The sequence below is a fragment of the Sceloporus occidentalis genome, unplaced genomic scaffold, assembly GCF_023333645.1.
Source record: "Sceloporus occidentalis isolate IW3139 unplaced genomic scaffold, rSceOcc1.0.p SCAF_7, whole genome shotgun sequence".
NCBI classification, from domain to species: domain Eukaryota; kingdom Metazoa; phylum Chordata; class Lepidosauria; order Squamata; family Phrynosomatidae; genus Sceloporus; species Sceloporus occidentalis.
The window spans coordinates 16015962-16043130 of NW_028316987.1; the positions used below are offsets into that span (position 1 = coordinate 16015962).

General features: G+C 42.1%; 1 protein-coding gene across 3 annotated transcripts in view; it reads left to right on the top strand.

The window, feature by feature from the left end:
- Window positions 1-452: 452 nt before the first annotated feature.
- Window positions 453-27169, top strand: part of LOC149309270 (leucine-rich repeat-containing protein 37A2-like) — a 37626-nt gene continuing 10909 nt past the window's right edge. The window contains exons 1-12 of one of the 3 annotated variants that reach the window (XM_089531220.1): window positions 453-661; window positions 3750-3821; window positions 5328-5399; window positions 8202-8273; window positions 9938-10018; window positions 11482-11553; window positions 14692-14766; window positions 15480-15598; window positions 17506-19085; window positions 22326-22433; window positions 23028-23074; window positions 25566-25602. In XM_089531220.1, coding sequence (XP_089387346.1) covers window positions 453-661; window positions 3750-3821; window positions 5328-5399; window positions 8202-8273; window positions 9938-10018; window positions 11482-11553; window positions 14692-14766; window positions 15480-15598; window positions 17506-19085; window positions 22326-22433; window positions 23028-23074; window positions 25566-25602 — 2544 coding nt within the window. The remainder of the gene's footprint in view (window positions 662-3749; window positions 3822-5327; window positions 5400-8201; window positions 8274-9937; window positions 10019-11481; window positions 11554-14691; window positions 14767-15479; window positions 15599-17505; window positions 19086-22325; window positions 22434-23027; window positions 23075-25565; window positions 25603-27169) is intronic. The other 2 variants (XM_089531221.1, XM_089531222.1) reach the window with 2 other exon arrangements.

The window sequence follows — 27169 nt, forward strand, 5'->3', positions numbered from 1 at the left end:
TTGAGCCCAATTCCCCAATTGATCATTCGTGATCGTTCATTACACCTCACCTCCCAATTTATACTACCCAGATCACTGTAGGTTACAACTAAAACATAGGGGCATCACATTCATCCCTAAATATCTCAAGCACATCAGCTCATTGCCCTACAAGGTTGCCATAGCTACAGCAATTCTAAGATGCCAGGAGTAATGCTAAGATGATGTCACAACTAAACTGAATGCTTAGAATGTACACACACAAAGGCTTACTGAAGAGGTCAAAGATCAGGGAAACCCAGACATGGGGTTGTGATGTGGTGGCCTCCTCCAAGATTATGGAGAGGTGTATGGCTCTGGTTGCTTGGTAACCGCATGGAGTCACCACCAGTGGTGACTACCATTTTCCAAGACATCCTCTACTGGAGTCAAATGAGCAAGAGGGGAGCGGGACCTGGATTCCGCTCTGTAGTATGGGCCCCATTGCTACTTTATATACTCATCTCTTCATCATTCTAGTACTGGTGTCTGTTACAAGGTTGGACACTGCCTCTGAGCCTTGCCCAATCCCGTGCCGTTGCACCGTGGAAATCCTCAACTGCAGCAGGACCACCAACCCTCCTGGACTACACCGGGTGCCCTTTCCCAAGGCAGCTGGTCACCCCCATGTTTTCTTCTTCTTGTAAGTATCTGAAGCCCAGGGACAGGCAGAACTGAAGAGGTAGGGGTTGGGGTGGAGGACAAAACTGCTGGAGCCCAGATCTCTGGAGGGCCTAGGCTTTTGAGGAACAAGACAGTGAGATACCAACATTTATTTTGTAATGTGTTATTTATCTTACCAGACCAGAGAGCAGCTATGTCTATTGCTAAATTTAGGGATGGGGGGGAATCATCCTTCATACATACATACCAGATCCAGTACCAGTGTTCTGGAGTAGCTGCACCACTCTCTTAAATCTAACAAAACACTTTTAGGGAGAGAGCTGTTTGTTTTTAAGGTGAGATAGGTGGAAGAGAGCTCTCACTCCCAGACATCCTGAAGGATCCTAGATAGGCATCTATTTCTTACCTGTTGAAACTTTCAGAGCATGTATGTTGCAGAGTATATATGTATGACATGTGCCTTTCCTTACGAAGCTTCCAGTTTAGTACATCTTAAGGGAGCAAGCTCAGGAAGACAGTGTGTTACTTGAGGTTCCAAATGGCTTGATTCTTTGGTAGTTTGCAGAGTCAAAAGTGTTGTGATTAACATGGTCATAGTGTTGGGATTTTGTGCAACCTTCCCTCCCCTCTCCAGCTTCTCTGTTCCCCTTTGAATTTAGCTGCAATCCTAACAATAGCTAGGGAAACTGATTTTCTCCCAAGATAAAATAATTTGGGCTATCTCTAGTATTTGAGGTGGCTTTGTTCTGAATGGAGAAGTAAGATTCATTAGTTTTACAAAACCCACTCCTGGTAAAACTGACAAAAACTGTTAAAATGTATTTGTTGATCAGAAGCTATCGTTCAAAGAAGTAACTTTTCCAAATTCTGGTCCTAGGTATATCTCTCAATTCTTTTAAGAATGAGAGACTTCAGAAAGTAGTATTAAAAAAACAAACTTTGCTTAGCTATGCTAAGACTCTTGGAAGATTAATTGCATTCTCATACATGGCAAGAATCGTCCACAGAGATATCAATGCTCATCAACTGGATGCAATGGGGTACAGCAAAAGATTAGCTGGATTTTCTTAGGCTGTTTTTTTCCCCCTATCTAGTTGGGGTATAGTCATCATAATAGGCAAGTAGGATTACTGCAAATATATGAGTCATACGATAGATAGAAAACTATTCTTGGAGTTATATCAGCTTGGAATCTCACTTTTTATTAGCCATGCATTGCTCAATTTATGACAAATCCCCAAATATTCAGCTCTTACCATGAATATTGCAAACCAATATTGCAAACCAATATTTAGTGGTTTGTTGTGTTAACTGTTGCTTTTTAATTACTTTTTTGGCACTAGGGGAGGCAGAAAAGGTTAATTGTAATGTTTAAATGATAAAGGAGATGGCTCTTGCACACTTGACCCACCAAAGGTCTTCTGACTTGTGCTTCTCTGAAATTGGATAAAATATAAAGGATAGCTGAAGGGGGTGGCAATGGCAAATCTCCTCTGAACAAATCTTGCCAAAAAAACCTCATGAGAGGTTCACCTTGGGGTCTCCATAAGTTAGAAACAACTTGAAGGCACACAACAACAACGAGATAGTCAATGAGGAGCCCTGGATCCTAGCTCCTTTGGCAGACATATGGCTAAAGCAGACAGTCTGGAAGGAGCGGCCTCTGGCTGTAATTGAGCCGGAAACGTGGTGACCGCACAGCCAACTCACTGCCGCTGCAGATCCCAAACTGTGCAGTCAGGAGTCAGATTTTGACCGCTCCTTTTTGTTCTGATCCTTTGAACCAGAGCACGGCATCAGGTTGGCTTCTGGCTACTTTGAGGGGCATGCATCGTTTCAACGCCTCTCCGCCAAAGCAGCCAGAAGCCACTTTATTTGGCCCATGTGTTCCAGACCATAGTTGTATTTTAGACGGACATACTCTGGAATGGAAGAGCTGCATTAGCAAAGTTCCTGTCTTTTTATTCCTTGTACAGTTCCTTTGTTTTTCAAATGCTGAGTAATGAGAAGAAAGGTGACAAATGCAGCTTTTTTCATCTCTCCAGAGTCCAGCCAGCAAGTTTCACTTGTTGCATTCTTGCTTATCATATTATTGTTATAGGAACAGGATCCCCCCCCCCCCAAAGAAAAAATAGCATCACCCCTATTTCTTAAAAAGAGAAGAGGCAGGCCATAGGGAGACTTTGTGTGTGTGTATGGGTCTTCAAGTCGCCTGCCAATTTTTCTTAGGGTTTTTTTACTCAAGGAATACACAGAGCTGGTTTTGCCAATTCCTTCCTCTGAAATGTAGCCTAGAGTACTTGGTAATCATTGGCAGTCTCCCATCCTAAGTACAAACCAGTGCTGACCCTGCTTAGATCCCAAGATCAGATGGGATCTGGTGCATTTAGGCCATTTAGGCCCTTTTCTAGGGAGACGAAGGAACTGAAAAGAAATAATCTGGATCAACAGCATCAGATCCTTCCTAAAATCTGATTTCTTAAATACAGAATATTTCTGAAGATGTGTGGAAGTTCTCTTGAAATAACTGTAGCTAGCAGCTTGTATTCTTAAAACTGAGATTATAGGTGGGCAGGGTTTCTAGGCTCCGAAGACAAGGTTTTGTAGAGGCTTCAGCCTCAAAATTATTGTTCTTTTCAGTATGTATCAGTATGTATCAGTGGTATAGTGGAGATGGTAGAAGCACCTGGAGTTTTGATTAGCAGATGATACATCCTTTGACACTGGCTCAGGCTTCCCCTTGAATTTACTACAATCTTCATAATATCTGAGAGTGCAAGGAGAAGAATTATTAAGCAATAAGATGCTGATGTCCCTGTTGTTACACATTATATTTTTGGGGTGGCCAGGTTTTAAATAGGCAGTTCAGACCCATTAGCTTCATAAAAGACTTGCTCCTATTCGGTGTGAAAACTGCATGAACTGATTCGTTGATATATCTCTGCATTTTTGAACTGTTTCTGAGAACATGGCAGCAGAATTGTCATAATGAACCTCTGCACTTAACAACCCTGCTTTACCCCTGCATCCCTGGGTTTATCTATGTTTCATTTAAAACATCAGAGAATCCATTTGAATCACAAGCCTTATGTCTATTTCTTCCCCAGAGATTTCACTGATAATGCAATTTCTACTATTGGAAAAGAAGTGTGGAGGGCCTATCCTTGGGCTGAGTACTTGTGAGTATTCACATATATTTGGACTCTCTAGTTATCATCCAACTTTTATCTGGTTTTGTCCAGCTTCTCTGAGACACTGGGAGTTTAGCTGTTGTTGTTTTAAAGTCATTGGTGATAATCTGCCTAAGAGCTAAAATAGCTAGTTCAAAGGGAACACTACACAAGACCATTAAACTTTGTTGCACATTCATTGAAACTTGAATTCCATGCTATATGTTCTAGCTCAGAGATAATCACATTGGTTCCTCTTCCAGAATGCTCAGGAGATTTCTTTATCCAGCTTTGCCAAATAAAATCACAAAGCCTTTTGATTTTTGCAAAGCACACTCAAAGCTTTTTGACTTTTATTATTTTTGCAAGGAGGGGGGCAGTTTGCATTTATAAGTGTGATCAGAATGAAGCAAATATTTGATCAGAATTTTGCAGTCTGGCACCCTCCCGAGGTGTTGAGCTACAAATGCTAACTCCCAGAGCCAGCATAGAATGGCTGTGAGTGATGGGAGCTGTGGTTAAACACATCTAAAAGGTGCAAGATTTGGGAAGGCTACTTGAAATATGTATAACTCTAAAATGAGGCAAGCATGTGTGGACTTCTCCAGGATGAGGAAGAGGTGCCTACAGCCAGTTAAGACAATAACCAACCATGCTGTTTGCAAGACCTCAAGTGTATTGTCAGGCTGTAAAGATGTGCTAGGTTCACCCTAAGTAAAAAATGACTTAGGTACAAAACACAGTGTAGAAATAATCCAATTTGAGACTGTTTTAATTGCCCTGGCTCAGTGCTAGCAAATCCTGGGAATTGTAGTTTATTGTGGCACCAGAGTTCTCTCTGACAGAGAAGGCTAAATGTCTCACTAAACTACAGTTTCCAGGATCCCCTGAGCCAGGGCAGTTAAAGCGGTCTCAAACTGGATTATTTCTGCAGTATGTTTTGGATCTTAGAGAGACACACAGCAACAACACAGGTGATGCCAGCTCAGTCTTAGAATGAAAGCAGCTTCCCTATATGTAACTGACATGGAATCATCATCATCATTTCTTACCCACCTCTCTCCATGGATCAAGGCAGGGAACAACAACAAACCAACAACATCAGTTAAGAAAACACATTAGTTTAAAAGAACAAACAAAACACATACATATTAAAAACATCCACATTTTAAAATTCATCATTTAAGATTTACAATTTAAAAATATCTGGATAGGCCTCCCAGAAGAGATTGATCTTTAATGCTGTTTTAAATTTGGACAGCATATTCAACTGTTGAATTTCTTCCAGCAGGTCATCCTATAACACTGATCCATGCTGGCTGGCTGCACCTTTTATGTAAAAAAGCAGTGTGTATGTCCATCTAGACCACTGGTTATATGCAAAGTTAATCAAAACGCTCTCTGATTATACATTATGAGTTGCTCAAAACTTCATCTAGTCTGGAATTGATGAATATCGTATGAGGCTATGATCTCTTCTGTGTGATGTTTTCAATCTTTCTTCCACCACTCCAGGGTTCTCAAGGGCAATAGCCTGACTCGACTGCAAAATACCTCTTTAGATGGCTTGCTTTCACTTACACACCTGTAAGTTCCTCTTTCTAGCATTACCTTATTTGCTAAGTCTGCATCTGCTGGCAAAAATGGATCCTAGGTTGGTTTTGGACAGAGGTAGCTAGCTGTACCTCAAAAGTTGCAAGAAGCTTAGAAAAGTTACTTTTGTGTACTACAACTTCCAAATCCCCCCAGTGTCAAGTTAAGTAACTTTTCTGACATATTCTTGGGACACTGGATATGTAATATGATATATAATCGCTTGTGTAATTGATGCCCATAAGGAAAAACTTTTTTTTCAAATTGTAGGAAATGCAGGCATTCGACACTTTTTATTCTTAGATTTTTTTTCTTTTCCATATTGGATGGAACATATATGTAATAATGCATTTGTATGCATTTCTGTGCAGTGAAGTCTACATACCTTTATATCATAACTTGGGTGCCCTCTCTGCTAGGTGGAAACCACTTCCTTCTTATTACAAGGGAGTCAGTGAGCACACCAAAATCCACTTCCACCTTCTTCTGCTTACCAATATGGCAGAGACATTGCTTTGCATAATATATATATTTCCCATTGTATATGTACAGAGGCAAAATGGGACACAATTACAGGCTGAGTCTACCTTATTCCAAATGCTTGGGACCAGATGTGGTTTGGATTTCAGTGTTGTTGTTCTTAGTTTTTGAATATTTGCATTTACATAATGAGATATCTTGGGAATGGGACCAAGGTATATATAAGGTGTATATGGCCCGGGACAGATGGTCCTGAAACGGCGTGCCTCTGGTGATACTAGGGTTAGGGACCACACATCAACCACACGGTCCCTAACCCTAGCATGGCATGGCAGTGGCATCATGGCGGCGTCCCGTCCACACAGGCGCTGCCATCTTGACGTAAGTGATGTGCAGCATATACACATTGCTGTGCGTTGCTTACGTCATGAGTGTGCCTTTGGAGCACTTGTGACGTCCGCCTGGCAACCCAAATAGGTTCTTTTTTTACTCTGGAGGGACGCCGCTCAGTTTGGCGGCTGCAATGTCCCTCTGGAGGAATATAGGCCAAGTGAAATCCGGCCTTTTTTAAAGGTATGTACCGGGCCCAAGTTTCATATACACCTTGTAAGCATAGCCTGCATATAATTTTGTACATAAAATCTTTAATAGTTTTGTGCATGAAACAAAGTTTGTGTAAATTGAGCCATCAGAAACAAAGGTGTCACTATCTCAACTACCCTTGTGGACAATTTTGGAGTATTTTGGATTTTGGAATTCTGGATAAGAAAGACTTATTCTATTTTCAACAAAACTACAAAATATCTCCTCATGATAGATTAAACTGTAGCCAGATGACTCAAGTACTGCTAAGTCTGCTGTCCCAGGAGCTACGTGCTGCTGGACAATTTCAAAGCCCCTCCTCTGTGCTTCATCTCTAAACTATAGTTGGACTTGACTATTCTTACCCTAGTGGTAAACAAAATTCTGCCAATTTTTCAAGTACTACTCCCATAAATCCTAGTTAGCATGATCAATGGTCAGAGTCAGATTGTGAAGTTGTAGTCCAAAATACTTCACAGGCAGCAGATTGATAGGCTACCCTCAAATAAAGGAAATCTTCTGTAAAGCAGGACACATGGCCACCCTATTCTCCCCCCCCCCCCCCCAACCATCATCCAACAATTACACTGAAGAAGCAAAAGATCATAGCGAAATCCAGGTTTGTAAAGGAGTGGATTTGGACCTGGGACACATACTGACATCAGCTTCCTTTGGCCTAGGAGAAGTGATAAATTGTTTTGGATTCCTTCCTAGTTAAAGAGACTTACTGATGATTTTTGCGACACAAGTATATTTAAAAATGAGAAAGCAGGGGTCTTGGGGAGCACCTGTAGGTCACAAGGCCCACATCACATACCCTGTGATAAAGAAGCCATGGATGGAAAATCTGTGCTAGCAACAGGAGCAATTGCTCATCAGTCACCAACACTCCGCTTCATAATTTGTTAGCCAGAATTCTCAAGAATTCAGAATTCTGGCTTACCATGACATCTGAACATTGTAATGGTGTCATAAACATGGGTCAAGGGGCAAGCTGGGTACTTGGAGGAACAACTACATAAGTATATTTGGGGTGTTTGGTGACAAACTAAGAGGGCTGGACCACCTTATATGTAGGTGGCCGCCATAATGGTGACTTTTCTATTTGATGTACAAATCCAAACAAGCAGTTGAATTTTTCTTCAGTACTGGCAATGGGACAGCACCCTCCCAGACAACTAAATGCAGGAAGCTAGCTTATATGGTCCCCAGCAGGCCGTTTAGCACACAGATGTTCCCTCCAACACCTTGAAGCTGCTTCTTAGCATCTTCTGCCTGAGGCGACCATTTTGCTCTACCTAAAGGAGCCCTGGTGGCGCAGTGGTTAAATGCCTGTACTGCAGCCATTCACTCAAAACCACAAGGTTGTGAGTTCAAGACCAGCAAAAGGGCCCAAGCTCGACTCAGGCTTGCATCCTTCCGAGGTCGCTAAAATGAGTACCCAGACTGTTGGGGGCAAATTAGCTTACTTGCTAATTAGCTTACTTTCTGTTCACCGCTATGATCTTTGGAATAGCGGTATATAAATAAAACAAAAAAATAATAATAAAGATTGGATAGTCCTGCAGTCGGACCAGTGGGTAGGTTGCACAGATTCATGTTCTTGCTTAATGCAGAGTGATCCAAGCTAACAGTGTATGGTGAAAATACACAACACAGATGCCGATTGTTGGGTTTGGATTGTACACCTTTGTAGTCTCTTGCTTAATCATTTCTGTGCACTGCTTTTGACAGGGACTTGTCATGTAATAAAATTCGGGCCATTGAGAAAAACGCATTTGAACCCGTTCCATTCTTGCAGTTCATGTAAGTCATTTGCATAAAGTAGTCTAAGCTCAGGGCAGAATTAGAACGGTTTCCATAGTCCTAAATGTGCCAAGTTGCTGCCATGGAAATTCTTCATATCATTAATAAAAGCATTGGGGTACTGGGATTCAAGCTTGTTAAGGTGTCATTATTTGTGGAAATCTTGACCCATAACCCCAGATGGGATGAGATGACTGAGGGACAAAATGCATTGTGCATGTGTACAGTTGCACCCTGTTCTGTATACTTCTATGTTCTATAATAGCAAGGGAATGGTGTGGTCCTTCAAAAGTTGTCAGACTGCAACTCCCAGAAACCCTAGCCAACATAGCCAATGGTGAGGGATTCTGGAAGCTGCATTTCAGCAATGTCTGCAGGGCCCCACAATTTCCACTCCTGTCTATAGTATGATTTTGAAGTCTCAGGGCTCAGGCTGGAAGCAGATTCTGAGTGCCAGAGCACAGTCTTGGGAAAACTGTAAACGAGAAAGTAAATGGGAAAACCCCAAACTGCCCCTAAGTATCTGCAGAGAATTATTACATGTGACAGTATTACAGAGCTCCAGGCTGGTACAGAAGGAACTGTTTTTCCACTCACTCTTTATCCTAGCAGAAACTTCCAGCAGAAATGCATGTGAGATCACTGCTTTTCCTGTAAGAATCTCAGAGACCACTTACCCCATATTTTAGCCTTGCTGTGAAAGGTGTAAGAGAGAGTGGTTTGATTGTAACCACTATAGAGCCAGTGTGGCATAGTGGTTTGACTGTTGGACTATGACTCTGGAGACCAGGGTTCAATTCCCAGCTTGGCCATGAAACCCACTGGGTGACATTGGCCAAGCCACATGCTCTCAGTCTCAGTGGAAGGCAATGGTAAGCCTCCTCTGAACAAATCTCACCAAGAAAACCCCTTAGGGTCACCATAAATCAGAAGCCACACAACAACGTTTTAAAACTTCTAGAAGGAGAAGTGTGCTGCTACTGCTGCACAATAGTGATTCCCTTTACCTTTCTGTATAGCTTTTCATTACAGCCACACCTTGCTATCCCTCTATGGGGAATGAGTGTGCCATCCTAGATTGCTATGTTGGCCAGAGGAGGGGGCAACATCTGGTGTTGTTTGAGGATTTGGCTCACCACTGGATGTGAGGGGACTCTTTACTCTCTATCAGTTAAAATACATGAGCTTTTCTCTGCTGTGGAGGTTTGCTGTGCAGAGACAACACCAGTTACATCCATTAGCCACTGCTAGCCTCTTGTTTGACATTAGTGACTTGTACCAGTCTTGAGACCAGACCCAGTTCAGTGGCTCTAGCCCTGCTTCAGAACACCATGAGCTTCAAGCCAACACCATCAAGAATATCAAGAGTATATCACCTCCATAAAGGCTTAGAAATTTGCATTTCAAGCAGGGGAGATAGTGGTAAATGTGGAAAGCAGAAACAGGCACTTAGGAATAAGAGCTGAAGAAACCAGCTGCTCCTTCAGAGAAAGGGGGAACCAACCTCATAGCTCACTGCTGTGACTCCATGCAGCAAATTCAGATCTATTACGAGGCAGGAGTATAACAGAGAAAAGTTTCCCTTTTACATCTGGTTGTGTGTGTGAACTTGTTTTTGACTGGGTAAAATACCATGTATACACTGTTTTGTTTCTTCTTCCCAGCAATCTCAGTGGCAACAACATTGGGCGGATCACTCAAGGCGCGTTTGAAGCCTGGCATGGAATGCAGTTTTTGCTCAAGTTGTAAGTGAAAGCAAAGCCTTTATGTCAAGTTACTTGAGAGCAGCCAGCCTCTAGTGGCAAGGGGAAATGCTGTTACAGGTTGAGTATCCCTTCTATGAAATGCTTGGGACCAGAAGTGTTCCATATTTTGGATTTTTTTCAGATTTTGGAATATTTGTATTTGCATATATGTAATGAGAAATAATGAGGCTGGAGAGGTGCTGAGGATCTGTGAAATGACAGAAATCCAACAAGTATAGTATAGTGCTTGGCTCAAATCCATACCTCTTGCCATTTCACAGATCCTCATGTTTCTCCCCAGCCTTGCAAATACATTACAGGTATGTAGATTTTAAAGTTTTGGATTTTGGAGTATTTCAAATTTCAGAATTCCAGATAAAGGATACCCAACCTGCATTGGCAATGTCTTTAGGAAATTAAAGAGCGTGAGCCTTCAATATTATCATTTACAATGACAGACTTAATCCTGGAAGAAAATAATTGTCCCTGGGCATGTGTGGAAAACAGCAGTCTTGCTGCTGAGAGGCCACAGCCCAATCTGACAGGCTTTCCCAGCCACTACTTCAAGTCTTGGAAAGTTCCATTTTTGGATCATAACTCCCAGAATCCTCCCACCAGCATAGGATTCTTGGAGTTATAATCCTAAAAAGGAGTGGCCTGTTACAGACTGCCAAAATAAAGCTGCTTCGGGTCTCTTTGGAGGTATGCTATTTAAATGCTGCATGCATCCTAAGAGTCCGGAGGTCGCACCAAAGCCACACTCCATTCCTGAGCACTGGAGTGCAGCTTTTGGTGCAGCTTCCGGATTCTTAGGATGCATGCATCATTTAAATAGCATACCTCCAAAGAGACCCGAAGCAGCTTTATTTTGGCAGTCTGTAACAGGCCTATGTGTTCAAGGTGAGGTGTATCTTCCTTTTAACAAGTCAAGTTTTGTTACAAGGCTAGATCCCAATTCACTGAGCTAGTATTCTGCAGGTGTAAGAGTACTTAAGCCTGACTGTTCTTTCTGTGATAGTTGTTTTATGCTTGCATACAGAATGAGCATAAATTCACATCATTAATTCCCCAACAGATGCCCTCAAGTTTCCATATGCCATGAAAAAGAAAGAAAGCGAGAGATAGATTTTTAGGGTGGGAAAAGGAGGGAGCAGGTGAGTGGGAGAGTTAAAGGAAGGAAAGTGGTAGAAACATGTTTCATGGCTATCAACTCCAACCATCCACCACATATAGGCCCTGGCCTCTTAGCCACTGCCACATAGCCTTCGAGATCAAAAAGTTGCCGCACCATCTCTAAGGACACGATGGCATTATGTTTGCTCTGTTTTGAGGGAGTCAGCTGTCATACAAATGGTCAGTTTGGTCATTTGTGACCTACTTGAAAGTTGTCTCATTTTATTTCTCTTCCTCGCCTTGCAGTCCCATAAAGGGCTCCTTTCATTCCTTGCACTTTTGCCCCGCAGGGTTCTCAACCACAACCAATTGACTGCCATTGAGGATGACCATTTTTACAAGTTGCCCTCACTGAAGTTCCTGTAAGTACCTGGAATTAATTTGTCTTTCCTTCCCTTGGGGAGCTGTCTGCTACTACTCTTCAGGGTTACTTGTTGCTTTGGGAAAAGCCTCCTGCCTCTACTGTTTATTTTTGGCCTGTAAAATCTAATGAGGCAATGCAGTATACAAATAGGGAGAGATGCACTTTCAAACAATCAACTCTGTTGTAAAGCTCACTTCGAGACCTTGGGCCAGTCTCCATCTCTCAGCATAACCTCCCTCTTCAGATAGTTGCAAGAACTTTTTTTTTAATGGGGGAAGAAAACAATTTATGATACTCTCAGAGCCTTAGATACAAAGCAGGGTGTTAGATAAGTTATGAATGAAACATAAAAACAAAAAGTAACATTGCTTACCATGGGAAAATTCATCTGTGTGTCTTTAATGGAACAGGGCATTTACTATGAGGGTGGAACTCCAGAATGTCTGAACCAATTTTAAAAAGGGAAATGAAGAGATTACATCCAAGTATGTGCAAATTGCAAAGTCTGTATTTGCATGTTTTAATACTGGGAATTGTTAGGCTACAAAGCATAAGTGAATTACAGCACTGAGTTCTGATGTATTTGTATGTTTGAACAGCTCATTTCTAAGCAGAGAGAAGTTTTAGGGACCCACCTTTTACCCAGAATTTCATTTCCTTGGAAGTAAAGTCGCTGGAGACATCTGCATTTCTGAGAAAATAAATTTTATTTCAGATCTTGGGAAAGATGTTATTTGTGTTAATTGTTGTTGCTGCTGCTCTTGTGTGCCTTCAAGTCATTTCTGACTTAGGGCAACCCTAAGGTTAACTTATCATGGAGTTTTCTGGGGCTGAGAGTATGTGACTCGCCCAAGGTCACCCATTGGGTTTCCAAGCAGGGAAGTGAACCCTGATCTCCACAGTTGTAATCCAACACTCTAGCCACTACACTATGCTGGCTACCATGTTGCTATCATCATCATCATCATCATCATCCCATTTATTGAAATCCCACCTTTGTCTCATTCTGGGAGACAAGGTGGCTTACAAAAGTTAAGACACTTAAAATATACATCATACAAAGGTTTTTAAAAAATAATGAAAGGATCATTAAAATTAAAAGCAGTTAAAAACAAACCATTAAAAAAATAAGAATAGTGAATATAAACCACACAAGATGTGAATGTCCTGAACAGTCAGCCCTCAAAGGCCTGCTAAAGCATAAAGGACTTCACCTGCCTAGGAAATGATAGCAAATAGAGTACCAGTCTAACCTCTCAAAGATTGGAAGGGAGTTCCAAAGCCTATAAGCAGCCACTGCCCTGTTTCCACTAGATTTACCTGTGAGGTTGGTGGGACAAAGAGAAGGACCTCCCCCAAATATTTCAAGACATGGCAGGTTGATACTTGAAAACTGCATGACACTTTAGTGTTAATTGCAACATTCTGGATGACATATTAGTGTGCATGAGAGAGAGAGAGATTCAATTGCATCAACTTCTAGAACCAGTGGTGACAGCTACCACACAAATAATTTACATAACTATGGGAAATGGGTCCTACCAGTTTGACCAACTAGCAATCTCTTTTCAGAACCACACTGATAACGTGGTAAATTTTAAAGTACAGGTGCTCATCATCACCACACCCCCTAGGAAATTCTAAAAGTGCAGGCAGGTGTGCTGATCCATATCAGAAAACCAGTTTCAGCCATTCTCCTCTCCACCCAGGTCTTTTATAAATCAAATTTGTATTAAATGCCAGTTACTGTGAGGACTACAGCTTAGTTAGAGGGAACAGAGAAGCCTGAAGGAAGCTGTGGATGAAATTATCATCCCTGCTAATCAAGAAACCCCAGCATGTGGACTCAAGCTGCATCTGCAATGCAGAAATAATCCTGTTTGACACCACTTTAACTGCCATGGCTCAATTCTATGGAATTTCATAACACTGAGCCATGGCAGTTAAAGTGGTGTGAAACTGGATTATTTCTACAGTGCGGATGCAGCCTCTGTGAACCCTGTGTCTCTGATACCCCAGTGCCCTTGAAAAGTTGGTATCATACCAGGGTAGAAATCATGTCGGGTGCCAGATGTTGCTTGACTGACATGGCCAGGATTCCTCACTATTGGCCATACTAGGGCTGCTGGGGCTTGCAGTCTAACAACTTTAGGAGGGTGTGTGATTCCTACTCTTTTTATTTATTTAAAATTTAATTAAAATTCTATTTATTTAAAATTTAGAACGAAGTCCAGCTATTAACAAATAGTTTTTTTTAAAAAAACAATGAAACAGAAAATTATTTTTAAAAGCACATAGTTAAAACAGTTTAAGACATAATTAAAAGCTATAAAGATGAAAACACAGCACACCACATTCAAAAGACCCTTCACCCTCCTAATGTCAGCACCAAAGAGTATGCTGAGGCTTCTTTAATGTCACTGGGCCCGTACAAGACAGGCCAAAATAAAGCTGCTTTGGGTCACTTTGGAGGTATGCTGTTTAAATGTTGCATGCTTCCTAAGAGGCCAGAAGCTGTGCCAACACCACACTCCAGTCCTTAGGACTAGAGCATGGGTTTGGTGCAGCTTCTGGACTATTAGGGCGCATGCATCATTTAAACAGCATACCTCCAAAGTGACCCAAAGCAGCTTTATTTTGGCCTGTCTGTATAGAGCCACTAATGTGTAACCTGGATGAGCCTGATGCATTTTCCCCCCAGAGGATCCAGTTTCCCAGCCAGAGGGATGACAGCTAATCCATATGCTATTCTGAAAAGTAGAAAACCCTTTCCTTATAGTTAAATCTTAGTACTGTTTTTTAACTACTTCTTATTATCAGCCACATTTGTATTCCATTTTTTTCTCCAAGAGGTCCAGGGCAGCAGATATGGGGGTTACTCCAATTTGTCCTCACAACATTCTTGTCCCAGCTTGGCCAAGAAATCCACTGGGTGACTTTGGGCAAGTCATATGCTCTCAGCCTCAGGGGAAGGCAATAGCAAACCTCCTCTGAACAAATCTTGCCAAGAAATACCCATGATAGGATCACCTTATGGTTGCCATAAGTAGGAAATGACTTGAAGGGACACAACAACATAAATTTGATTGAGTAGTTCCTGGAGTTAGCACAGCAAAGACTCTTTTGTCATTTTTAGGGACCTTGGAGCAACAGAAATTGCCCCAAAGACATTGGTGGGCCTGCTCAAGACCACCCTTCAGTTGAAAACGCTGTGAGTACTGTGACTTTCTTTTTCTTTTTTGGCTGAGTTCCATGAATGATAAGTATAACAAACAGAACAACTGGGAAAATGAGTTAGGCCCACATTGGGGGGAGATCTTCCTTCTCCTCTCACTCATGCATCTGAGATCTTTTTCACAGTACATGATCACGACATTTCGATACCACTTTAACTGCCATGGCTCCATCCTATGAAATCCAATGACTTGTAGTTTCAGAAGGCATTAAAAGTCCTCTGATGTAGAATTCTATGTTCTTCAAGAAAGTACAACTCACAGTCTTCCAGAGGAGGGAGTCAAAGCAGTTAAAGGAGCACTAATGTGTTGAGTACACACAGAGATGTCACAACAGGGTGGATTTATGTATTTATTTATTTATTTCCCAAAGAGGCTGTATGGCAATACTCAGAAGCGGGGAGTTACCATCTTGTACCATTCACCACAGACTGGGACAGCAAGGTTTGAATAGGGATGCAAAGAGATGTATGGGGAAAGTAGGAATGTAGGGTGGAATGGCTATGAGGCCAAATGGCATCACAGAATGAGATGGTCTTGGACTGACCTCAGTTCCCATGTGAACCTGTCCCTCGGGGCCCAAAAAGTGTCTTATCCCCAATGTGTGAATAAGCATTCGATTGTAAGGACTAACTTGAGCTTGGGCCAACAAGAAGAGGTTGTGAAATATTTGTCTTCTTTTCTTCTGCAGCATCTTGCCCAAGAACATGACCTGTTGCCTTTGCCGCATTCAGAACGACATTGAAGTTTTGTGTGAATTTGTCAAGTTGGATTGCTCTAAGCCATGTGACACAAATGTCACACTGTGCGGTAGGCTAGCCTCTGTTTTCACAAACTCTCATTCCTTGGTTTCTCCCTTTGCTTATTTCTCTATCCCTGTTTAGCAAAGTGTGTGTGTATATGTGTGTGTGTGTGTGTGTGTGTGTGTGTGTGTGTGTGTGTGTGTGATGAGAGGAAAGATTAGGGCTGCACCACATAGACACCCCCTTCCCCAAGCTGGCATCTGTATATACAGTACAGGCATCAGCTGAATTCATGACTTGGTGTGCTGTCAGGGGCAATGCTGCCCAATGCAGCTCCATACTTAGTTCATGTATTTACATTGCTATTTTTTCACATCTCTGAATACAGTTTTTGTTTGTCCATCTGTCTGTTTATGGCTGCCTATCTACCTTTACTTGTATCAATCCATTTCCATTTGAAGGATAAAAAATGATGCACAATGAGATAACCAGCAAAACACAACAAGAAATAACACCTCAAATGAGAATGATTCAAAGTACCCCAAATGGTAATAATATTAAAACCATAAATCTCCACATGTGAAACGGTTCCCCCAGATTCCTTCTTCTGGTTAAACAAGTTGGTCCTTCTTTCACAACTCCAATGTAAGCAGCCTGATCTTCAGTAGGAAAAGTACTTTGATAAAATAACAGATTTCCAAGGGAGAAATTAACAGTACATTGGGGGGGGGGGGGGGGGGAATCAGATTCAGGATAATATGAGATGGAGAAACAAGCATAAAAGGAGCACCAGCCACTGAGCTGTGCTAAACCTCCTAGTGAAATTGCCCCTCAGTCATGTCACCCCTGATGCTATAGAATTCTGGGAGTTGTAGTTGGTTGTGACACCAAAGTAAAGTTCTGTTAACAAGCCCCAGGTTTCCATAGGCTGTTAAAGTGGAGTTATTGTATTCTTCCAGTGTCCTGTGATAGGGCCTCTGGAGGACTGCGATTCCCATCCTAATGTAACTAGTTGTAACTATTTGTTGGGTAGCCTATCCAGTGCTTGAAAAGCTACTATTTTGTACTACAGGAGCTGGAATCCTCCCGCCAGCATGGCTACTGAACTATCTCCCACTTCCCCAATACTGTCTATGATTTCTGAGCTGGGGGAAAAACTTACTATACTTTTCCATCCCAGACTCCTCCATCAGGTCAAGCCAGGCAAATCAGTCTGAGCTTCTTCCTGCTCCTTCCATACATTGCCCAGATGCCCAAGGTGATCTGCTTCACTGTTTGCTCACTGCTCACAGGATACAGAGAAGTGTACTCAGGGGCATAGCTACAGAAGGAAGGGAGTAAAATGAGGCCATTGTCTCTCAAATAAAAAAATTCCTTCTTGACCAAATTTCTAGCATCCTGGAAGGTGACACACTGAAAATAAATGGAGAAAAACTTTCTTTTCTTTGGAAGATTAAGCTGTCTTCCTAATGCTCAACTGAGGTCTTCAGTTACTGCAATACTAGACATTTGAATTCAATGAAAATGTTGTGAGGTGAGCAAAGCCCTCATTCTCCTCCCTCCATAGCTATACTCTGATGGTGAAGATGACATATGCCCATACCGACTAGAAACTATCAAAAGCCCCATCCTCCAAATTTATCTAATTTCCTTCTAAAGCCACCCAATTTAGCAGCTGTCACAACAAATTGTTGCACTGAATTCCATGCACCCCGTGGGATAGAAAGAAGATTTGCCTTTTGTTTTTCCCTTAATGTTTCTGCTATAGTGCATGATTCCAGGTTCTAGGATTAGGAAAAGGGGGAGAAAGCATTTCCCTATCCATACCTTGTGTATTTTTGGACACCTCTATTATGTTTCCTTACTCATCTTTTCTCAAAAGCTAATCATCCTCAAATAGTCTTTCAATAACGCCAGATAATTCCATTCTTCATGATGTGTTCCCCCACCCCCTTCCCTCTTGTTTCTACGCAGAGAAAGATGATGGTTTCCATAAGATGCAAGATGAAGTAATGAAGATTTTAGAAACCAGGAAACTCAATTCCAGCACCATCCTGAACATTCTTCCAGAGAGACCTCTGCAAGAAAATGTGTCTCTGGCAATGCCAGTGAACCAGAGCCTCTCTCATTTTGGCATCCATTTCAACAAACTCACCCCACAACTTTTTACCACTGTCAAGCAGTTAGGAAAGCTGAAAGCTGATGACTTTCTTGATGTAAAGTGGACTGACAAAAGTGAGCTGAAAAAGCTGTTCATGTTGGCAAAGTTGCTGCAGACAGCTCTCAAAGAAAAAATTGTTGAATACGAAAAGGAGAATGAAGGGACACAGGCCCCAAATAGCACATCTACAGAAGCTTCAAAAGAGTTTGTGGCCCCTGCCCTGAGGAAGAAAAGAGATGTGAGGAAAGCCAGGAAAGAAAACTGGTCTCGAAGTAGGAGAAAATCACTTCTCGGAGTGGGCAGAAGAAACAGGCAGCAATTTTCAAAGGTCCCAATGCAATATGTGGATATGCCAGACACTCTAGATTTGCCTGCAGGGGCTCAGCACTGGAGAAGGCTATCAAATGGCCAAGAGCCTCTCAGGCCTCATCAAGCAGGAGCACATCAATCCTCGTGGAAGCGCTCCATTTCGGAGTCTTCAACCCAGACTCCCGCTTTGACGGCATCCATCTTGGTGGATGACAATGATGACAATGACTTGACGGGCAAAGTTGTCATTATTTTGAAACACGGCAACAGATCACGGAAGCACAAGAAAAAGATCACTGCACCTCCTGTCAAGAAACAGGAGGAAGTGGCAGCTAGCCAGTATTCTCAGCCAGAGCGTCAACCTGCCCCATTCTACCCAAATGAACCTGTTAGAGGCAACATGGAGAATGGTGGGGGGCAAGTTGCAGGGAATGTTGGAGAATATGTTGGAGGGAATGTTGGACAATATGTTGGAGGGAATGGTGGACAATATGTTGGAGGGAATGGTGGACAATATGTTGGAGGGAATGGTGGACAATATGTTGGAGGGAGTGGTGGAGAATATGTTGGAGGGGGTGGAGGAAAGTCTCAGATGCTTTTAAATAAGGAGCAACTGCTTAATCAGCTCATGCACAGAGGGCCCAAGCCCAAAATCCCAGAAGACTCAGAAAACTTGAATGAGCTCTCACCTGATATCACATTGTCCCATGAGACACACTGGGAGCATCATGAGTCAAAGACCTCTACTTCTCCCCAGCAAGACCTCATGAAGCCTCAAGATGACTATCTGCGTCAGGGAGATCTCTTTGAAGCAGAACTGAACAAGCGGCTGGCACCTCTCATCCCAAATGTGCCAGTGAGGAACCTCATTTCCCATGTGATTCGTATCCTGAAAATGGACTGCACGGAGCCCACCATCCAAATGGCTTGTGCCAAGCTCATCTCTAGGACAGGGCTCCTCATGAAACTCTTCAGCGAGAGAGAGAACATCAAGGAGACTTCTTCTCTGTGGAAGTCATACTTTTGGCCTGTCAAAAACGCGACCACACCTCAGTCAAGAAAAATGGGGAAACCTTCTGATGAGGTAAGAGGGAAGACATTAAAGTCAGGCCAAACCTGGTTGAGCCTACTAGTGTGGCTATCAAGAGCTTGGGCAACACTCAATATACTTGGCTGTGGCCCTGAAGCTTGGTTTTTTGTGGGTTTTTCGGGCTATGTGGCCCTGTTCTAGAAAATTTTCTTCCTGACGTTTCGCCAGCATCTGAAGATGCCAGCCACAGATGCTGGCGAAACGTCAGGAAGAAAATTTTCTAGAACAGGGCCACATAGCCCGAAAAACCCACAAAAAACCATGGATGCTGGCCATGAAAGCCTTCGACTTCACGCCCTGAAGCTTGTTTATCAGGCCCATGTCAGTGGGAGGCATGAGTTCATTGGACATCTGTTTCTGAAAAGCTGGTTACTGTGTAAAATGTAAGTTGGGTTGGATGTATAGAACTGCAACAAAAGACCAAAACTAGGGTTCCCAGGTTTTATAGCATAATCATGGCCTGATAATGAATGTTATTGATAGGAGATACCCCATGTTGCATCTCCCTTATAATATCATCAGGATTCACCCCATGACTTCAAAAAGGGCTGGCCCTAAAATCCTGACCTGTTAATTCTAACCAAAACAGATAAAGGGGAACAAGAGCCAAAGGCAAAGAGAGACTAACTGGCTAAACAAAACAAAAAAGGGAGCAAAGTAGAAAAGGAGAAATTTTTTGCACAAATTTAAATTTTGACAACATGGTTTTAAAGACAATTGAAAAAATCACGAGAGGACTATCATTGCTTATGATGTGGACATGTTTTCTCTTTCTTTGTTTCTCAAACAAATACTTTAAAGTTTGTCAAGTCAAATTTATTATAGTGAACAAAGCAGATTTAAAAAGACTACAAGCATAGCTGAAAATACATCTAAAATCACATAATATAGACAAAATAGATTAGTATATAATAAAACTTCCAAAACATGACAAAAGATTAGCCCAGACAACATTTAAATTCTTGTATTAATTGCACCTCCTAAAAACATTGCTGTGATAGAGAAATCCCTGTCTTCAAGAAAATAAAGTCAGTGATGCAAACAATCTATCCAGCAAGAAAATTCATCCTTCTTCTTTTAACAACACGAAGTTAAGAGAGGGGAATTGTTTGTTGGGAGTGAAAATCTCTGCAAGATTTTTGAAGAATGAGCTTGCAGTTCCTTCTTAACCAAAATTGAAAGTGGGCCATAAAATGAGTGCATACACCATGTCTAGCAATATCTCATTCATTATTTTCAACACTCTTTGGGGTGAGGAGAATAACAAAGTGGGTTTCTAGCCTGAATTATTAAATTACAAATTGGTTTTAAGAAGAATGTGCATGTTAAACCGTGTGTGTGTGTGTGTATTCCTTTTGTGGAAAACTGCCCCAAGCAGCACAGTCTCTAAAAGGAGGTAAAGAACAACAAATTAAAATTACCCAGTAACAATAACAAAAAAGACAGTGGCTTGAATCATATTGGTAGTCCTAAGTAACACAAAGCTATGTAATTGCTGAATACCAAAACAACATCTATGTACATCTCTTGTTTTAATGAGTTAATTTTAATTGAGATTAGCAATAGAATTCAAGACAGTAACTTCAACAGAGGCATTCCAGCGGAGAGTGGATAATTTACTGGATAATTTATGGAGACTCTTAATTATAACTTCTGGCATTTAGTAAGGAAGTAAGAAGAGATGAAAGTTTAGGGCTGGAATCTTTCAAATGAACTATACTGGCATAACTACTCCAGCATAGGGAATGGTGGTGACACAGAAGTGTCAGAAGGGAAAAGGCTGTGGGTGGAAGCTGCAGTGAGAAACCGCAAATAAAGTTGTCTTAGGGGAGGTCAGAGGCTGAAAGCTCTGAGCCACTTGTTTGCCCAGTGCCTGACTGCTAGCTGGGTCCTTGGAGTACAGATGTTCTGGGAAAGCTGGCTTGCAAAAATCACCAGTTTGGTGGCACAGCATGCCATGAACACCTTGGCTCCAAGGATCCACCCAGAAGCCAGACATCAGAGAAACAGCCTCTATGGAGCCAGTAACCTTTTTCTTCCTGTGGTCACTAACAGCAACTTTATTTGCCTTCTGTTGCTCCATTGGCAAAGTCTGGGTGTAATGGATATTTATACTATCAGCTCTCCAGATTTGCGGCTTCGACTTTTGCAGATTTGATTATTCAAGGATTTGATTAATATGTTCTCTCTAGGAATCTCTAGGTCCTCCAGCTCGACTCAGTGGGCAATGTCTGCAGCAATCAGCCAGGAGGACCTAGAGACTCTTAGAGAGAACACTTCTTTAGGCATTTGTAGGTCATCCAGCAGAATTCTGTGGATAACTTCTGGCAGATGTTGATCATAGAGTTGCACTGGAGGACCTACAAATACCTACAGAAGTGTTCTCTCAGGTAAAAAAATAGTGGATTTTTTTATTTGCAGGTTTTTCACTTTCACAGTGTTCTTGCGCGCCTAATCCCAGCAAATGTAACGGGCCCACTGTACTAGTGTGGTGTGCTAACAAGACTAGTGTCTTCCTATACAGGTCAGCCAGCACAAATATCTTGGCTGCATTAAAGAAAGGCCATAGGTGTGTCATAAGGCACCACCTAAAGGCATCTGATCCTGTCTGATTTCAGAAGCTAAACAGGGTCAGGCCTGGTTAGTACTTGGAAGGAAGCCTACTAGGGAATATACCAGATGCTGAAGGCTTTATGCAGAGGAAGGCAATGGCAAACCACCTCTGAATAAATCTTGCCAACAAAGCCCTATGATAGGGTTGCCCTAAATTGGAGTTGACTCGAAGGCATATAACAGCAGGGTATGTAGAAAATGCATGGTTCAATCTGTGACATGTGATGTCAAAAAATATCTCAGGCAGTGGATCTGGGGAAAGACCTGGAGAGCCATTGTCAGGTACGCTAGTAGAGTAGCCCTGGTATGCAGACTGGAAATGTTTTGCACGCTTAAAAGCCATTTGCACAGTCTGAAATGGTAAAATATACACCTCACTTTGTTTTGGCTTTGCCCTGGGACCATACTTCAACCTACAGCTGGAATGCAGAACTCACATCTCTTCCGGAAGTGGAATTTATTGAAAAGTGTTCCCTGCACCCAATTTAGTATAAGGCAGCTTAATGTACCATATTTATGTGAGAGCAAGCCACCTTCATGAGTTTTTGATTGAAAGTAGGGAAAATATTGAAAGACAGGAAATCTCACCTTCCTTTTCTTTCTTTCTCTGGACTTTTGCAGATAGCAAGGCAGGGTATTCCAGAATATGGATACGGCAACAAGCTGCTGTTGGCTATTTCGGTGACAGCAGTGATAATGGTTATTATTGCGGTAATATGTCTGATCGAAGTAAGTTGAGAATGTATTTTTAAGCTCCTTACATTTTAGTGTATTAACTTGCTACGTCCCAGCTGTCCATGGAATCGGAAGTGAATATCACCAAAAGACACAATACACTGCTCCTGTGGGGGGCGGGAATCCCTCTAGGTATAATAGATATTCATATTTCCCATATAGCTCACCTAAAATTGAGGCAGACTGCATTCTGCCTCATCTCTTAGCAGATCTCCTACTTCTAAGCCAGGGCTCAGAAATTGTGTGTGTAAAGAAACAATGGCCTCTGTTTAATGTTTTCCAAATACTCCCTTGGACTACAACTTCTAGAATCCCCCAGTGGCTGTGGCAGATTCTAAGAGCTGTTATCTAGAACGGTATCTTTCCCATGCCACACAATAAAATAGCTATTCACACTATCGCCATTTGGGTTGGGGCTGAGACATCCACCCATCTTTTCAGCTTTCTTTTTGGAAATAATTAAAGTACAAAGATGCTGGCAAGCCAATCTCTTGTTTTTAACCCCTCCTCCACCACTGATGCCCTTCCCAATGTGGGAAACTGTAAAGCCTTTGTTTTCTTACAATCTTTCCCCTTTTTGTTCAACAGATCTGTTCTCAGCGTTCTGCAGCTAGAAGGGAAGGCGGCGAGAAACGGTAAATTTTTTTCCCAGGGATGTCTAGTTATTTTTGTGAGTCTGCCTTCAGATTTCTTTATCTGTATTACATAGTTACTCTGCTCCCATTCTATCTTAACTGTCATGGCCCCATCATCTGGGATCCTACGATTTGTAGTTTGGTTTAAAAAAACACCTAGTTTGGCAAAGAACTTACTGTCAGAACAGAGCACAGACAAACAGGATGATTTGCAGCTGGCAAAGGGGTCAGACAAGGCTGCATCTTATCACTTATCATCAACTTATATGCAGAACATATTGTAAGAAAAGCAGTCTTGGACAAAGAAGGAGGAGTGAAAATAGGAGGAAGGAATATCAACAATGTAAGCTATTCAGATGATGCCATATTACTAGCAGAAGACCTCCCAGACCTGGAACAACTACTAAGAAAGATCAAGGAAGAAAGTGCGAAGCCAGGCCTATAGTTGAACATAAAGAAAACAAAAATAATGACAATGGAGAATCTTGACAAATTCAACCTAGACAATGAAGAAATAGAAGTGGTAAAAGGGTTCTCATACCTGGGACCAAACATTGATAGAAATGGGGACTGCAGCCAGGAAATCAGAAGGAGATTAGGAATGGGGAGAGAAAGAACTAGAAAAGATTCTATAATGCAAAGATATACAACTAAACACAAAAGTGAGAATCATACAAGCCATTGTATTCACTAAGATAGTGAAGAAAAATGGATAGGAAGAAAATCAATGCATTTGAAATGTGTTGGAGAAGAGTGCTGAGGATCCCATGGATGGCCAAAAAGACAAACAGATGGATCCTCAAGCCAGAGATCTTCCTGGAAGCCAAGATGACAAAACTGAGGCTGTCGTACTTTGGACACATCATGAGAAGAGAGGACTCACTGGGAAGAAAATAATGCTAGGAAAGGTGGAGGGAAGTAGAAAGAGAGGAAGGCCACATGCTAGATGGATGGACTCTATTAAGGAGAACACGGGTATGAGTTTACAGGACCTAAGCAGAGTAGTGGAGGACATGGAGTCTTGAAGATGTCTCATCCACAGGGTCACCATGGGTCGAGAAGGCAATTAACAACAACAACAACCACAAAGAACCTAGATTGGTAGTGAAAGTGGTGAAAGCACTAGTGATATAATTCAGGAGACTATTCAAACTACTGGCAGAGAATTCTGAGCACCTCATCAGACTACAAATCCCAGGATTTCATGGGATGAAGCCATGACAGAGCAGCACTAAACAGTGATATTCTCTAGCACAGAGAACCAGCACGGTGAATGGTTTGAGCTTTGGACTAGGACATGGAAATCCACTGAGTGACTTTAGGCAAGTCACATACTCTTAGCCTCAGAGGAAGGCAAAGGCAAACCCCCTCTGAGCAAATCTTGACAAGAAAACCCCATGATAGTATCACCTTAGTGTTATCATAAGTCAAAAATGACTTGAAACCATACAACAACAACAACAACAATCCAACAACAGATATATTCTCAGTGAGGTTGGCCCAATTATAGTCCTACCTACATGAAACCTACTGAAATCAATGGAATTTGACTGTGACAGACAAATCCTATTCTTTTCACTGAGTTTATCTTAGAGACTAACATTGGATTTAGTCCAGTGTCAAGAATTCCAGTGGTAAGGATCTCAGTGGTTGCTCCAGTATTCAGCCGGCTACAATTCTGTGTAAGATTCTTTATTTGCTGGTGCACCTCTCTGTGCATCAAAACTTCTCCTTTCCCTCCATTCTGTCATCAGATTTCCTGACAATAAACTCTACAGAAATAGCCCAGTCACAGAGATTTGGACTACATTGTGTCCGAAAGCACATCTCTCACACTCACCTCGAGCTGTTTTCCTTGTTTAGAGCTCCTCTGCACACATAGCACTGAACATACAGATGCCAAGGAGTGTACTGTAAGCATGCATATAGAACTAAACACAGCCGAGAGTCCTGTGTCCGTACATATATTCTTGAACACGGGGAGCAGATCAGGGAACAAGACTGACTATAGCAGCATGCTGAAACCAACCACATCTGAGCACTGGAGGGTGGGGGCGATAGGCTGAGGAGCATCATCCGACTCCTGTCCTGTTAAGGATTAATTCAACACACCATTATATTCATTCTTTTTAAAAAGGAACTTCCCAAGCTTTGGGGACATGCTGCAGATATGCACTTGGGTGTGGAAAGGCACATTCTGCTGCAACATCACACACACACACACACACACACACACACACACACTGTATCTGATCACTTGAAATTACTAACAGACAAATGTGTTTTGAGGCTCATGGCAAGAGCTGGTTTTAAAATTCAGAGTGTGAAGTGTTAAACAAAACTGCACTGAGATTTACAATACGAGAATGTGTATGACTCTCACCCGCTCCCCAACACAGAGATCTGTGACATTTCTGCTCCCTAAAACACCATCCTCCTAAAGCTAACATCTGACACTTTTTATCTCTCATTTTTTAACTCTTTCCTGAAGGGGTTTTCTGGGCAGAAGGAGCAAACTGGAAAAGCAGGTAAGTAATTCTTCAAGGGGAATAAATTAGCATGATCTAGTCATTCAGTCTTCCTCTTCATACTAAAAGATGTAGAGCTATATTCTTACGTGGGTTACAGAAGTATTGTGGGGACTTGAGCAAGTCTCACTTTGCCATGAATGAAACAAAAGGAAAAAATGATTTCCAAAGGAATCCTACAGCACCTTTCAGACTAACTGAAAGATAGAAGTTGGTAGCATGGTATATTTCTTGATATTAGGTATACTGTTCTACTGCAAATTTCTGAGGAAATAGGCTCAAGTCTAGAAAAGCTCAGACTGCCAAGCTCTGTCTTTCAGTTAGTCTGAAAAATACTGCGAGATCCCTTTGCCTATTGATTTTCCAGACTAACATGGCTATGTCTCTGGGGGAAAAAATATTGTGATCATAGAACTTGCCTTGTTACATTATACATTAAAAAGTCCATCTAGTCCGGTGGTCCCCAAAAATATTTCCAGCTATCACCCCCTTTCCTCGGGCAACAACAACAACCCTAGTGCCCCCCCCCCTGCATATTTCTTGATATTAGGTATACTGTTCTACTGCATATTCAGAACAACAGATCTAGGCAGATGCTCCCTTTGCAACCAGTAACCCTGAGAGCAGCAACTGAGCATCTGCATGCGCAGCAACTGAGAAGCCTCTTGCCTATGCCAGCCTTGAAGCAAAGGCCAATCCAGACAAGAGGCTTCTTGATTGCTGCTCATGCATATGCTCAGTTGTTGCAACCACTCACTAAGGGAGCAGCAACTGAGAAGCCTCCTGCCCATGCTGCCCTTCCATCAAAAGCCAGTATGGGCAAGAGGCCTTTTGGTCACTGTTCAGCCAACTGTTCGGTGACTAGGTGCAAAGGGAGAAGTTTCTCCCTGGTGAGGAAGGACTCTCTTGTGTAGGGGGTTTACAGAGGCCACATACTCTGGACTGGAAACTGGCTTATATGGGAAAAGGGAGAGATTTTAACTACAGGAGCCACTCCAAGGTGAAGGACTCTTTCCAAGAATTGACCCCAGATCCTCCTCCTTCTTTCCCAGAGACATGTCTTCTCCACACAGCTTCAACTGTTCCCCACATATACCAACATTGTTTCTTCTGCTACTTCTTCTCCCAGCCTGTCTAATGAAAGAAAGCAGGAGCAGCCACGCAGCACTGGCCCCTTCTATTCTCTCTGCCACAGTACCATTTCTGACCTTTTTGAATGCATGGGTGGGGAAATGGTGGTGGTAGCAGCTCTTTGGCATTTCCCCTAAGTAGACCCAAGAGGAATCAGGCTTTGAAGAATCTGAACAAGACATTTGTGTCTGGGTTAAAATCAGGGAAAAGTTATCACATTAAAGTTATATATAATCAGTGCTAATGTAGTTCCCATTTTCTTTGCTTTGCCTTTTCGTCCTTTTTGCCGTGTGTGTTTTCTTTTCTCCACCTGGCCGCTTCCCCCACAACCACACAGCCACCATTTACCGTAGTCCCCTCCACATCAATTATTTTAGGGTGAACACAAACAGTTATGCCTGCTGGAAGTTTGTAACTTCTTTGGCATCATTTTCCT